Source organism: Magnolia sinica, chromosome 4 (genome assembly GCF_029962835.1).
Source record: "Magnolia sinica isolate HGM2019 chromosome 4, MsV1, whole genome shotgun sequence".
Lineage (NCBI taxonomy): Eukaryota > Viridiplantae > Streptophyta > Magnoliopsida > Magnoliales > Magnoliaceae > Magnolia > Magnolia sinica.
This window is the reverse complement of record NC_080576.1, coordinates 97,661,169-97,677,435: the sequence shown is the minus strand read 5'-3', so window position 1 is coordinate 97,677,435 and position 16,267 is coordinate 97,661,169. Positions and strand designations below refer to the sequence as shown.

The following is a 16,267-nucleotide window of genomic DNA, read 5'->3' as shown; positions in this document are numbered from 1 at the left end:
TATCTAATCTTCCTGTAAAAATTAAATTAAGGTGAAGATCGTATACATGCCTCGCACCATTGAGAACCAACATTCAACCAACGTTGGTCTCAGCATGCACATCACCAATCCCCACAATTTTTGAAGAGTCACTATCACCCATCTCGACAACACTAAAGTCCTTTGACTCGTAAGATTGAAGAAGTCTATATGAAGAGTAGCGTGATATGAAGCACTGTTGTCAACGACCCAATCCGTGTCTTAACATGTGAAATTGAGACATACTTGTTCACACCCTGAGAAGATAATAATATCACAATCTGAAGCAACCACATTTGTGACATTCTCTTCTTGTTTTTCCTTCTTTTTTATTTTTTCTTCTCCTTTTTGGACTTTCAACACTCATTTTGGTAGTTGCTTAATTTGCCTCAATTATAACAATTAACATCTTTTATTGACTTAGATTTACGCATTGACTTCTCGCAGTAGTGAGGTTTTCCACTTTTGCTTCTCTCACAATTTTTCGTGATAAGTGTTTTCGATTGAGTGGAACCTAATATTTTTTTCTTGTTTACTCATTCAATAAGTTTCTCGTTACTTGACTCATGGTAACAAATCCATCTAGTGCAGAGTTACTTAAAGACATCACTGAGGTCTGCCAACAGTCGGATAAAGAACAGAGTAGTAACAAAGCTTGCAACTCATCATCTAGCATAATCTTTATAAAAGAGAGCTGATTCATAATACTTTGAATTTCATTCAAGTGCTCCGCAATTGAGCTTTCATCTTTATATTTCAAATTCACAAGCTTCCTAATTAAAAAAACATTGTTGCCCGTAGTCTTTTTTTCATACAACCATTCCAATTTCTTTCAAAGTAATTGTGCCGAAGTTTTCATAGATACATGATGAATATCATCTAACCATTGCCGAATGAACTTAACGGTTTTCCAATCTAGTTTCTTCCACCCATCATCGGTCATTTCTTTCAGTTTGGCGCCATCACCTTAAACGAGTGCATGCAAGTCCTTGCAATACAATAAATATTTTATCTTGAATTTCCAAATCATCTAATTATTTCCATTCAAACTAACCATTTGACTTATGCTTGCCTGCATGATTTATATATTAAATAATCAGAACCGAATCCGGATCCTTGAAACCACTTGTTGGAAAACCACACAACTTTCCCTTCCATGTGCAAATCAATGGGATTAACAATACAAGAGATTTAACGAATAAAATTCACTTCTAACACAAACAAGCAATACCTTTAGGATACAAGAGACCAATATTTTTTACGTGGAAAACCTTCCAATGTGAAGAGAAAAACCATGGGATCTAGTCTGACACAAATCTACTATAATATAAGTAATGAAAGTATAATCATTAAGAAACCTCTCTTGTTTACTCAAACTACATTGTCCAAAGGTGGATTATAAGCAAAAATCGAAGAAAGTAATTTCTCACTTACTAAAAATTGTAAAAGCTCCCAACACAATCCTTGGAGAAAACAATCGAAGAAACTAGCAATATGGATGGATCCTCACGAGCCCGATGTGAAGATTTTGATGATTTAAGACTCTTGTTCTCCTCTTCTACAAAACTCCCTCTCCCTTCTTCTTTTCCTCCAACAAAGAAAACCCCCGATGTTGCTAAAAAAAAAAAAAAAATCTCTTAACAAAATAGCCCATTTTCTCTCTTTTTAATTAGCTTGGTCAAAAGATTAAAATACCCCATTACTGCCACAGGACAAAAGACTACTTAAGCCACACATGTAGGTCCACCTCCACATGAGGAAGGACCCAACAGCTGGTTACTATGTGTAACTGTGTTAATCAATCTAAAATAATAAAAATAATAATAAAATATAATGCCACATTGTCCGCATGCGCCCAGAATCCCCATCCATGGTAAGGTCCCTCATATAAACAGTTTGGATCATGACTCCAGATCCAGCGGACGTCTCCATGTATTCCACAGGAATCTCTCATAACGAGCTGTGGCAAAAACAGGACATTATATCCTCCCATTTTGCAAGAAAAAATTAATTTTATGTAATTTTGCTTTAACAAAATATTATTATTATTATTATTTGGGAGTGCTCCTGTTTGGTTGTCCAAAGTATAACAGTATGGATCAATTCCATGAAATTGCAAATCACAATCAAAGCAGAGAATTTAGATCTGTTTAGGTAAGGGATCCTAGATCAGGATTAAGCCTAATCCTGATTTTGGTAGGTCCCATGCCCTCTACGACAGATCCTGAGCATGTGTTAGGGCATCGGTCTCGCCAAAAATCTGGATTAGACTTAATACCACACGTTAAATGGTAGAGACTCAAAATCAAGCCTTCTTTGCTACATTAAATTTTGAGGGCCACAACCATCCTCCTTTTCTAATTGGTTTTTTTTGTCCGTTGATTGGATTGTTAGGATGATCTCATCCAAGTGATTCTTGCAAGACAATAATGATTTCACCTTTCGAATCAGGTGCGGCCCTGACCGTAGGGCCTACCTTGATGTATGTATTGTATATCCACGCCGTCCATCTGTTTTGCTTGCTCATTTTAGGGCATAAGCCTCAAGATGAAAAAACAGATCCCAGGTGGACCACACCATAGGCGCAATGATGATTGAATGCCCACCACCATTAAGAGCTTATTAGGATGCACCCTAATGCTCAACGTCTATGTTTATTTTGCATCCAACCTGTTGATGAATAACGCAGACCTGGATGAAAGGATAAAACAAACATCAGCTTGATCCAAAACTTTTGTAGCCCACAAAAAGCTTTTAACGGTAAATCACCACTGTTTCATGAGGTGTGGTCCACCTGCGATATTGAGCTGCTTCAATTTTGGGCTCGTGCCCTAAAATCAGCTGGCAAAATGGATGGACGACGTGGGTATACAATATATAAATGAAGGTGGTGGGGGCCACGGTTAGGGCCGCACCTAGACTGCTACCTACCATACTATATCATCCAATGTAAGGCCAGAAATCCAAAGGTGGGCGTTTTTTCCGCCATCACTTCTTGGCCACATCAGTGGAGCATCAGTTTACAAGCGAGCGGATGAAACACAAGCTCGGGCCACTACACATCAGGTGGGCCCACCTGAACGTAAGATATGGTCGGCAAGCCCAAATGATGGGCAGCTCAGATCTTCCACACGTGGACGCAGCGCACATGTAAACATAAGGAAGCCAGAACGTTGAGGCCACCCATCACAGGCATGCACACATGCGATATCTGTCAAACTAAACAACCGGAACTTTAGACCAGAGCATATGTCCGAATATGATGTGCGTCTCAGATTGAGAAGGGGCTTGACCAACGGTCCACATGCACCGTCCGATCCATCGGGTACGGACTGTCCAACATCTACCTTTAATCTTCGGTTGAACTCACACCCATGGCAGTAGGCAGGAAATCTCAAAGACGCATGCCATGCTCACACGTGCTCTGGTGCTAGACTGTGTGCATAGAAAAGACAAGCAAAAGCTATAAAGATAAAAGGATAAGGAAAGGCCCCTGCAACCACCCAAACCAAAATAGCAAGGAACAATGGAAGCCCACATCCTACCTTTCATCTCTCCAAACTCAGCTTTCTTCCTCCGCCACAAGCCTCCCTTCCCAACCCAAACCAGCCTCCCTCCCACCCTCACCAAACGCTGCCGTGTTCGAGCAGTCAATACAAACGCTGGCAATGAGGGGAACCAAACCCCATCGCCATCACCATCACCATCGCCGTTGCCGCCGCCAGCATCAGCAGCAGAAACTGTTGAGATTCGCTTCCGACGAGGATTGAGAAAGCGGGCAAAGCAGCAACAGGATGGTATTGACGGCACCAGCCTCAGCTCTAAACCCCCCTCTCCTCCCAAGGACTGGGATTCAATGACCATCTCTGAGAAAGCAGTGGAGCTTTACATGGGAGAGAAAGGTCTTCTCTTCTGGCTCAACAAGTTCGCCTATGCGTCCATCTTCATCATTATCGGCGCATGGATCCTCTTTCGCTTTGTGGGCCCCACCATTGGGCTCTACCAACTGGACGCCCCACCACTACCCCCCACTAGCATGCTCAAAGGTCCATGAAACACCTCAAAGTTGAAAGAATGGCAACAGAATAACCATATATCAACAGCATCAACTACCTAAATTTATCCAACAGTCTTCGTTGTCTTCTCTTTCTTGTTTACTTACATTTGGGGGATTTTGGAAAAGGCAATTCAAACCAATCATGTTTTCCACCACTAACAAAGCTAAAATGAGAGAGAGAGAGAGAGAGAGAGAGAGAGAGAGAGAGAGATTTACTACTAACGGTTTGTTGCTGGTGCTGTTGCCGCTCTAGTTTTCCTCAACTTTCTACGCATCACACCAATGGCTTCCTCCATGACCACTTCTTGTGGGGGAGGATTCGGACTCCCATTTACCACAGCGGCCGTCGTTTCGACCTGCATCGCTTCTCCCTCGCTTGGCGCTACTGCGGATGGACTGGCTGTGGTAGTTTCAGTGCTGGCTTGGCCAGGAGCTGTGGTTTGTGCTTGGGGAGCTGCTGATGGAGGTACAGGAGTGGGGTCGGCTTCCTGACTTGGCTCCCATTGCTGGACTGTAGCTGGGTTTGAGGGTTGACGTGACAGTGGCTGTTCGGGCTGGGTCTGCTGTGTGGCAGGTTGGCGAGTAGGTGCAGTTGGTGGTGGCGGACGAACCCCAGCTTTCTGCTGTTGCTGTAATATCAATTCATAGCGTTAGTTACATTTTCAAGTTGGATGTAATTGGGCATACATACAAGATTCCCCATGTTATTTTGTGAAATTGAGGTGTTGTTTTTAATCATGATATATGCTGCTAACCAGTTGTAGTGATGGGTGAATGTGGACGGAGGTGAAAGGAGATATCGAGCATTGGTGAAATTTACCAGCTGTAATGATTCAATTAACTGGGGATTGAATTGAACCTTACCCATAACAAACTCAATTCTAACTACAAGGGAGAAAAGGATAATGATAATCGTCTTACACAGCTTCCGTCAAACCCACACTAGTAAGGACTAAGGACAGACAGGAGCTGAACAGAGGTGATTCTATACTCTGGAGATCCAAACCTGAAGGTTGATAATCTAGAGCTATCACAAGAAACACAGATCTTCAGGAATTCTACACAAGTGACACTTGGTGGGAAAGAGAGCGGTTGCATGTGAAAGTCCACATACAATGTTGTATGTGAACAGATCCCTGCGCTGCTGCTTTTTATTGCAGTGAATCCGAGAAAAATGTGTTAACTCTAGAAAATAATCAACAAGTATCACCACCTCCAATGAATTGGGCCCAGGCAGGAGCAGGAAGTAAATCAGATCAGATGCAAAACCAGATCCAGCCCAATTAGTTATTGGTCTAAAACATGAGGTTCCTCATGTTCCGACCAACACAAAAGGCTCAAGGGACCGAATGACAACAGGGGCCCTTGAACAGATTTTGCTTTGCAGAGAATGGTGAAAGGATCTGAGGAAACTGCCTCTGCAATGCAACCTAGACAAAGGAAGACAGATGCAAAGAGAAATTCTACAACATCTTAAGTGAAAGATCATATATACAACCAAATTAAAACCTAAAAAACAAAAGTTGAGGCTTAGTACGCACAATAGGTAAGGTGAACATATGAACAACAAGGCCATCTTGGATTGTACATGTATTCCCAACAATCGTCTCTCTCTCTCTCTCTCTCTCTCTCTCTCTCTCTCTCTCTCTCTTTCCATCCCTGCCTTGTTCTTATCTGTTGCCTATGAATGTGGGGATGGGTCGTCTCGATGATAGAGCATGGGTACATGCCTACTAGATGAAGATGATTATGCGATGGCTCATGATGCAAATGCATGCCCGTTCTTTAATGCCTATGAATGCTTTGGAGGTAGTAGTAGCTTGCTGGTATTTGCGCTGTTGTCATCTGCAGAGGGAAAAGGTGACGGGCTGCTAGTCCATACCTGCGCATAAGAAACCAGGTTTGGTCCTCCCTGCCTCATCACCATGACCGTAGCAGGTGAGGTGTAAGCTGGTAGCTGGGTTCTGACTTGTGTACTGTTACTGCAAAGTGTTTTCCTCGGTTCTACCTGTCACCAAGCACTTGACTGACCCATAATGGATGAGTGAGTGGGACTAATTCCAACTGGATGAATGGGGAATAACTGCATATCGAAATCTAACTATTTATTGCATGTCTAGTCACCTGATGAGAGACTGACATATTCATCCTCTAACCGATCAATGACTATCTGGGCCAACGCTCATTAACACATTCTGTCCGTGAAAATGCTCAAGATGTCTCCAATTTGCTGCTACCTGAGAAAAGATTGGATGATTTGACTGGTGGAACAATGTCATACCAGCCTTTCAATCATACCCAAAAATAGAGGTTCCAGTTTTCGGAGGAGATTGCTTCCTTCTTGAAGGTTGGTTGGGAATGAGAGATCCCAATTCGATTCCTTCCTGTCTTAGCTTCCCCTCGTTCAATTCCATATCCTGTTAGAGTCCTACCACTACCCTGCCGACACACACCTTCCTGGCACAGATACGTATTGAGTCCCATCAGTCGAGGTGGCAGCAGTTATTTACCTGATGCCATTAGACATAGATGCAGTTGCAGGGGCTGCAGCAAATCAAGATTGAGTAAAAGATTGAAACCTTGCACTTTATCCAGGAGCAATAGCAATAGACCCATTTCATTAACCTTTTGAGTGGCATCCCTTCCTGCTTGTTAAGCCATTAAAAAGCCCTCACCTAAGATCCCTCTCAACTCTAGATACAAAGCTAGTGGGAATTCCAGTACCACTTGTTTAAACAGCATCCTGACCAGCGTGAAAGCCGGATCACGGGATTGACTTAGCAGCTTCAGCTGCTGCTCCAGTAAGCACCCATAAAAGTAGATACCACTATCATCTTTCCCTTGTTCGACTCTCGCTGGAATTGTGGTGGTTCTCTCAGAGAGGAAAGAATGGGAGGCATTGGAGTAAGGACTGACAAACCACTTGTGTTTGGTTAGCTACTTGACTCGGGGTTCTTTCTCATAAGCGGTACACCTACATCCTGCTCTCTCTCTCTCTCTCTCTCTCTCTCTCTCTCTCTCCACTTACATACAGTCGTTTTAGGTGAGATAATAATAGTCGATCCCATTTAGACAACTGATGAAATACATATAAGCTTTATTTTATGATTAAACTCAACCAAAGCAAGTGTCTAAACTGTGCTATTTCATTCATAGTAGCCATATAGCTCAATGGTGCTAATTGTCCAATCAGCAATAACGAGTCATAACCCTCGATGATCATTCACCTCCCCCTACAACACTTCTATATCCTCCAAACTACCTTGAGAGAGAGAGAGAGAGAGCAGGCAGGACCCACATCATACTGAATAGGCTGAAGAGCCTCTGCCAAACCGACCAATCTACTAGTAATGGATTCAAGGTGTTCCATAACGTTAATGGTGCCGTAATGGCCACAGCCATTACTTTTACGATACAGGTCGTAATGGTCATTACGGCCTTATTTGTTTTCTGTTTATTTTTTCGAAGAAAAATCTATTTCGGGACCGTCACGAGTCATTTTCTATAACAGCCATTACAGCTGTTTCAGCCCCATAAAACGTAACGGTTACCACCGTTACCATCATGTAACGGCCATTACGTAACCGTTTTGGCATACTACCAAATAGGCTAAAGAACCTTTGCCAAACTGACTAATATACTAGCAATGGATAAACATTTAATCCTAATGAAGTGCTAGTGACGAAAAAAATCCCCAAACAACGGCATAACCCATTCCATACCAAATAACCTGAAAATCTGCTCCACAACTTCTACACAAAGGAACTGTGCAAGAACAAGTACTTCATCCGATGACAAATCAGAATTCGGATGTTCTGATGTCGCAAGTAAGCAAGTAAAACGATACAGAGAATCAACTTGAGTAAAGATATCTCCTGACGATATAGGAGAAACAATGGGACATCTTTTTTTAATCCAAAGTGAATGATCTCCCTTCGTTCGTGCAGAAGTTATATCAACATGTTTGGTTGATCCCAAAACAAAAGCCAAGCCAAGTCCTAAATGCCCAAGCATGTATATCACACACGCGTGCACACACATGCACAGGCGCGCAGAGAGAGAGAGAGAGAGGGGATAAAAGCCCCTCATCTCTCGATCATTCTCTTTATAAATACAGGGAGGTATGCCCCTCATCTCTTGATCATTCTCTTTATAAATACGGGGAGGTATCCCTCGGTAAGTGCATCTAAAAAATCCTAAGATAGATGATCTAAACCATTGAATGTAGTTATATGTAAAGGGCCCTAATCGTCCACCCCATAGATGATCTAAACCATTGAATGTAGTTATATGTAAAGGGTCCTAATCCACCAAATCATGCTTGATTTGTGTTCGATTATGACCTATTTGGTCAACTTTCAGCATGTCAAGATGAAATTGTCCTGGCCCATTCCTTGCCCCTCGGAAAGCTTTCACTTCGATGACTTGACCTTATGAAGAGGGGAATGATGTTGGTCCACCACCTTTTGGTTGGGTGTAATTCCACTCAAGACATTTGGATGAGAGTTTGGTGTATGTCTCTTTTGCCTCATCAGTCATTAGTCTCAGCATCCTTATAATACTTGCTTAAAGTCGGGTATTACAAAGCCTCGTGTTCTTACTTCTGCTACTACATCCTTTGATATTCCCTTAGAGACGTGTACTGTGCATGTTTGCATGGTTATTTGAAAGGTTTTTTTTCTGCAGCAGGCATGATTTGACCATTTAATGCCTATACTCTCTCTGTGGGTTTTTTTTTCCCCGCAGCTTGGTCAACTCCTCTATCTCTTTATTTGTCATTCTTTTATTAGGACTATTCTATTATTGTTATACGTTGATTGTATCTTGGTGGTTACTAGCAGCTGCGTTCCTCTTTTGGACTGGTTTATTGCACAGCTTGGCCAGGAATTTGCTATGAAGGATTTCAATGTTCTTTATTATTTTCTAGGAATCGAAACTTGTGACTACGTGGCTTGATCTAGTGCAAAAGCAGAGTATTGGTCCACGACCTCGAGTTTTATTCATCGAGATATTGGGTGTACCAAATCCAATCTTTCATGCTCATACAAAGCATATAGAACTGGAGACTACCATTTTGTCTTTTGGTTACTCACTTTGTTTGCTCTTATCAACAGCTTGCTAATGGTCGTATACTCGTATTTTATATGACATGATGGGTCAATAAAAATACTCTACACTCCACCTTTGTCATATATTCCATATATCACACTGGATATCATATTCATGGAATATGATTCTCTTTCAAGATGCCTTGATGGTGAAATGGTAGACACGTGAGACTCAAAATCTTGTGCTAAAGAGCGCTAAAGAGCGTGGAGGTTCGAGTCCTCTTCAAGGCATAATATTGAGAATGCTCATTGCTCTTCAAGGCACACGAGTCCGGGATTGAAGGAGATTCTAGTTGTGCCATTTCTCAAGCCACAAAAGCAATCACCCTTGAAAAAAATAAAACACTTGATAAGGTTGTACATAATCACATAATAGCATTATGGCCTGTATCGTGATGAGCGTAGGTGCTTGTAAGAAATTGAGAATACCCCACAGAGCCTATTACTTGGTCTGTGGGTGTGCCTTAGGACTGTCATGTTTTCTATTTATGTGCATTTGTGGCCCACTCGACTGGGGATTGGCCAATCCCCCAAATGTTATTTCCAAGGAAACCAATTTTCTACCTTTTAATTGCAATGAATCCAAACAGGCTGTTAGCGTAAAAGTGTGTTAGTCTATAGAACATTCCACGTCAGTGGCCCACTCGACTGGGGATCGGCCAATCTCCCAAATGTTATTTCCAAGGAAATCAATTTTCTACCTTTTAATTGCAACGAATCTAAACAGGCTGTTAGTGTAAAAGTGTATTAGTCTATAGGAGCAATCATTCTTTGAAGCTTGGCAAGTGTTGCCTAAGTCTTGCCTAAGGCTCTAGCTCTTCCAACCTCTCGCTAGCTTAGCAACCTGCTCAATTAGTATAAACATCTGTATAGTACAACAATGAGTAGGTCAAATGCAGTAATTCGCCACCCTCCGTGGTTCTAAATATTGGTATTGGAAGGCATATTGGGCCCGGCCAAAAAACGATGTGATAATTTTGGTATCAAAACAAATGATTTGAATGGAATTCGACAAATTGAAGCGAAGTGAACCATTACGAGAAAAATTGAAAAGAATGGTAAATCTTCACATTATACTTTTTGATATTTTCATCTTCCTTTTGTTGCATTTCAATGTAATGAGTCAAATTCATCAAATCATGCTTGGTATCTTTCTTTTTTTTTCCTGCTAAGAAGAAGAAGAGGAGACATGAATGAAATTTTGGAAAAAAAAAATTAAGCTTTTATGATATATCGACATGTATTGGCCGATACGGGTTAGCTGTTTCGTATCAGACTGAAACAGCCCCATAGCATGTATTGTCTCAGGCCGATACAGATACAAACGGCAATATCAGCCGATATGGTACTGATATTCATATCTATGCCACCCTCCTATTCTACAAAAAATGATATGATCCACCCTTACATCCAATCTTCCATTCTTTAACCTTTCCTTAATTGTCCACCCATGTACTTCAAAGTGAACACTGACCATCGCTTCAATTTGTCGAATTCCATTCAAATAATTTGTTTTGATACCGAAATAGGTCTCTAGATCTTAGACTAAAATGGACTTTTTAAGCTTCCTCCATGGCTTAAATGGAAAAAAAGAAGAAGAAGAAGAAAAAGAAAAAGAAGAAGAAGATGAAAAAGAAAAGAAGAGACATGAGTGAAATTTTGAAAAAAAAAAAATCAAAATCAAAATTAAGCTTTTATGGGTGTATCGACATGCATTGGCCCCATAATGGCCGATATGAGTTAGCCTTTTCATATCGAACAGATACAAAACCCCACATCATGTATTGTCTCGTGCTGATACGGATACAAATGGCCGTATCAACCGATATTCGGATCTATGCCACCCTCCTATTCTACAAATAGGATATGATCCACTCTTACATCCAATCTTCCATTCAACCTTTTCTTAATTGCCCACCCATGTACTTCAAAGTGAACGCTGACTAGTTTAAAAAGATCGAAAGATTTGTCCATTGCTATCTATGGTGTGGTCCACCTGATGATTGGTTAGGCCTGATTTTCGGGAATCTAATCGTCACAGTTAGGTGCACTTGATGGTTGCCACTTAAAAATACATGTAGCTTATGTTACAGGCTTTAAGAGAGGTGAAACGCTATGTGACACGATATCCTCTATTTAAAACGATCTCTTGCTTTCAACCTAAACATTGGGGGGCCAACCCTTTCAAATGAAAATAATTGAAAGACAAATGATGAGACATGGAGAATGCCTTGGCAACTTAGAAGAAGATGTTAGAAGATGGGAAGGAGGATGAGAAGAGGGAGGAGGAGGAGGAGAAGAACAAGAACCCTGACTTTTAAAGCTCAGCGTCAAAATAATTGAAAGAAAAAATCATCCCCGATCAATGGTTAGACCAAGGTAAAAAAGAATCAGAAAAAAATTAGCAAGGAAGCATGCACAACAAGACCTACTTATCCCGATCAATGGGTACCTGTGCGGGGCGAGGCTTTGGTGACTGGGAAGCAACATACTGCAGAATTTCAAAAACCCTTGTCTGGCCATAGCTTGCAGCCCTCTGCCAATACAGAACTGCAATGTCTCCTGCCCTGGTCCTTAATTCCAGCAAGTTACGATCAATTTCTGTCTCATGCTTTGCAACATATGGCCTCAAGAAGGAATCATAGACGTATGCCGTGCCCTAGAACAATTCAAATGGACATCAACAAAACCAAGTGACATTTTAAGACAACACAGTAACGTTACAAGTTCAAAATGCAAAACTCACCCTTGTTTTAGGATACCACAGATACACAAAGAATGCCAACTTGGCTTCACTGTACATAGGCAACCTACACAAGAAAGTATGCCACAGTTAAAACAGGAGAAATTCACCCAATGGAAAACAATGGCAGCTGGATGTCTCAATTTAAGTTTCCTTACCATGAAACGAAGGTATCACCAACCCTCTCGAAAACTGTCAACACTGCAACTAAAATCCTAGAAAATTCAGAAGAAATGCTTTCATCAGGAAAAGAATTTCAAATTGTCATTGAACAATGGATAGAATCATTCCTCTACATAGCACTCCACAGGTGACAGCACCTACCAGTATTGGCACCAAAACCGCAGTTGTTCAATCTCAGGCTTGTTCATTTCCACAGTTTTAAAGCATTCATAAGCCGGATAGGCATAGCCGAGAACCATCCTGCAAACAGACAGAGAGACTCGCTCAACCATGGGGGAAAAATATTTCTCTGCATTTATATAAGAAGGAAAATGCAACATAATTTCAGTTAGAAACATACACAAGGCCCCTTGTAAGAAATGATCCCATCATTTTGGATACCAAGGACTTTAGCAGTCACTTCCCAGATTGCCTTACTGAAAAATAGTAAGTGAAATGGTGTGTGTCAGTCTACTGATGGCACGGAAATGCTAAGAGATTGTATGCTTCTTTGTTAGTACGAGATGGAAAAGTATCAGGCAACAGAAAATGAAATCAATGCCAAAACAAGAAAAACAGAAAAGAAAAGGGAAAAGACAGTATGCAGTGTGCACTGAGTGCATATCTGCCACTATCCAATCGTGGCAAGCAGAAAGCAAAACACGGATTTCAATGGTGCATTTGAACATTCACATTTTGAAATGTTTGCTAGATTCCCAGCAACCATCTTTTGATGGTGGGAGATAAATGTGCGCATGGACTCTTGATGCGCACTGTGGATGTTGAAATCTTCCTAGAAAATGGAAAACCTAAGATAGATATTTACAAATTTGCAAATATAATCAGATTCTTCTTCGATCCGACGGATATCAATGCAATATAATCAGGAAAAAAAAAAAAAACACAACCCGCAAATAAATTAGGGCAAGACGGCAAGCAAAAAATCACAAAACGACATTGAAATACACAAAAATAAAGTCGCATACGAAGCAGATTTCTACAAAATCAACCCTTCCCGCATTCGGCAGCAACTCGAAGAACACGCAAATTCCTCGCGTAAACAGTCGAAAGAAGATGAGATCGACGAGCATTGAACAGAAACCAAAAACATACAAGAAACAGACCTTTTTATTTTTAAAAAGGTCACGAGAAATAGACACTTTCAACACAATAAACACTAAAACCTTCGCATTCTGCAATCCGAACAGGAACAGCACAAACTCCTCACAGAAAACGTCGACAGAAGAATAAATCTACAGAAAAATACTACAAAAGGAAAAAATCGGGAATCTGAAAATGCAACGGAGGAATCGAATCGCTAGGGCGTAGCGATTTAGAAAGACGGATTTGAAGAGATTTATTAGAGGAAATGGTGAGAGATTGGATTTTACCTGTTCGATGAAAATCCAAGAGAGAGAGAGAGACAACGAGAGAGAAATGAGAAAATAGAGGGGTTTATATAGAGGACAGAAGGTTGGGAAGGGAGGAAGCGTCGCGGCCGTACAGCGCCGAGAAACCGAATCGACGTCGGAGGCAGGAGAGAAGATGTGGCTTCCTCGTTTTGAATTTCATTTCGCGACTACTTCCTACTCGCATCTCTCGCGAGTAATTCTTTCCACATGATTTGCTCGCGAGTGATGGAACTCGCATCTCACACGATGAAACATCGCAACCGTGTGAAATATCTAAGCCTTTATCGGGTGGTTCTTGCTATTGATGTCGTTTTTTTCCTACCTCTCATGATGATCAGATGATCATATGGGCCAACGCATACAAAAGAAATGAACGGTTGTGAGAAATTGACAAACGGTTCATATTAGTATTTTTTTTTGGACCATACACTAATCGGATTAATCTGATATTTGAGGAAAACAAGATAAACGGTGGGACCCACATGATGAACGGATTGGATCTTCGGGTGTGGGCGATATTAGCACATGATAGAAGCGAGTGCCAAAGTTTGCAGTGTACACTACCGTTCGGTGCACTTCTTACTCATCGGCGAATGTACACGTGGCAATCGTGTACGGCGATCGCTACATGTGGATGTAATGTAGCCAGGAGACAATCCTAGCCGTTGGCGGTGCATTACTCTGTTAATTGTCAACTTTTATACCTCCCATCTATTGATGGGAAAGGCCCACTCAACACTGTCTCTATCCACCGTCGATCTCATGGTTTACTATATAGATGCTAGGGATGGGCGCGTAACAATCTCTATCATTGCTCGCGCTCGCGCGAGTAGCAAATGTCTTCTGTTCGACGCTCCCTCTGTCTGTCTTTCTGACGTGGAGCGAGCCAAAAAAATATTCGGTAATCTGGCTTTGTAGCTCAACTAAAGTGGTGGTTTCAAGATTAATAAGGTTGGTACGTGTGTGGATAGGGTTCGGGATAGAGGCACGTGCCAAAACAGATCTATTTTTTAAAGGAAAAGGGCAGCTGTTTGCGTTAACCACCGGTTTATTCAGATGGTTGTGGCTAATGCACCAATACACTTGCCACTCGATGTCAATCCAGACCGTCCAAAGTATAGCGCCAGACTTAGATTGGCTAGAGAATGAAAATTAGCCGTTCGTACAACTGATGGCCATCTAATGCACGGCTAAAATTTAACTTGGTTAGGGATCCAAGTTCCAAGAAGCAAAATCGGTTGGCTAAGATTGTTCGGTTAATATGATTTTTGGACAAAATCAAAATGTGTCCGTGATTGAATTGATTGCGTACATGTATGCCACGTGTAAGTTGGATGATCACCACCGTATGGATATGGTGATGGATAACACATAGATTAATCTTAGCCCATTTTCCTATTCTAATTTGGGGTTTGGTAAGTATTGGTGGTCATGCATGGGCCATGATCCAAAACTCACAATCGTTTAAGATATCGAAACTGTTGATCTGGTGGTCTACCACATTCATGTGCCATGGCCCAAAAATCACAATGATTGAACAATTCTAGCCGTCCGACTCAGCCTGCTAAATGTAGACGGTTGTTCTTTTGCTCCTCCACCTTTTAAACTGTCCACTTGTATGCAAGTGATGAAATGGTCCACCAGATCAATGAATTTGATCAACCCAGGGTGGAGATGCTAGATATGGGCAGGCGACCAGTTTTAACAAAATTAGGGTTGTAACATCTTTAGTGTGTGTTACCTTTACGGCAGGACCCACCTTGATGATGTGTCGTATATCCACACCGTCCATCCTTTTTTCCCAGCCCGTTATAGTACGTGGTGCTAAAATTAAGCAGATCCAAAACTCAAGTGGACCACACCACACGAAACAGTGGTGTTTGGACGTCCACCATTAAAAACTATCAAGGGCCCACTAATCATGTACGTAATGTTAATTTTCCATCCAAGCCGTTGATAAGGTTCAACAGGCCTGGATGAAGGGAAAATACAAAGATCAGCTTGATAGAAAACTTTGCGGACTACCAAAAAACATTAATGGTCATTCACCACTTTTCTCTTGGTGTGGTCCACCAGAGACTTTTATCGTCTTATGTTTTTGTATAACGTTCTATAATGATATCAAATAACGGATGGACGGTTTGGATATATGAAAAATTCATTCAGGTGGGTCCCACACGGAAAGAGGTGGTTGTTACCCAAGTACCACCTAATCCGCTCCCCATAATTTGCAGACGCTGGCTCCTCTATGATAAGCTTATTTTAAAATTTTATGCGTGGGCCTGATTGTGATGTGTATATTAAATCCACTCCGTCTATCAAGTGCGCCTCCTAATGTTCTCATTTTTCAATTTGAAAGTAAGGTCGATCCAATACTCAGGTGGGCCGCACCATATGAAATATACCTAAAACCTCTAAAATCACATGCTGTGGCCCATCTAAGTTTTAAAATGGCATAAGTTTCGTTGTGTTCATCTCTCAGGCGCATGGTACGAGTGAATTGGATGGCATATACAAAACAATATGGGCCCCACACAGAATGTGAAAGGTTTTAATGGTGTGCGTTCCAGTCCCAACTTTTCCCTCTTGTGTGACCCACCTGTGTTTTGGATCAACCTGATTTTTTTATAAGGGGTGAACTTCAAGGGCCACAACCTTATGGACGGAGTGGATGTGGGCCATACAGACAGTGACGTCCACACCAAAATTATATAATATGCTTATACTGATGAAACCGGATCTTACTAGCAAACCATTATATGAATAA

General features: G+C 41.4%; 2 protein-coding genes across 2 annotated transcripts; one reads left to right on the top strand and one right to left on the bottom strand.

Moving 5' to 3' along the window:
• Positions 1-3,237: 3,237 nt before the first annotated feature.
• On the top strand, positions 3,238-4,792 carry LOC131243458 (uncharacterized). Its single transcript, XM_058242831.1, has one exon. It carries the CDS (start codon positions 3,545-3,547, stop codon positions 4,070-4,072), a length of 528 nt encoding a protein of 175 aa, XP_058098814.1. The 5' UTR covers positions 3,238-3,544; the 3' UTR covers positions 4,073-4,792.
• LOC131243456 (putative HVA22-like protein g) lies at positions 4,085-13,653 on the bottom strand. The gene is made up of 7 exons (XM_058242830.1): positions 13,480-13,653; positions 12,450-12,525; positions 12,251-12,349; positions 12,085-12,141; positions 11,930-11,993; positions 11,636-11,842; positions 4,085-4,704 (listed from the first exon to the last, which is right to left on the bottom strand). Exons 2-7 carry the CDS (start codon positions 12,479-12,481, stop codon positions 4,294-4,296), a joined length of 870 nt encoding a protein of 289 aa, XP_058098813.1. The 5' UTR covers positions 12,482-12,525; positions 13,480-13,653; the 3' UTR covers positions 4,085-4,293.
• Positions 13,654-16,267: the final 2,614 nt, after the last annotated feature.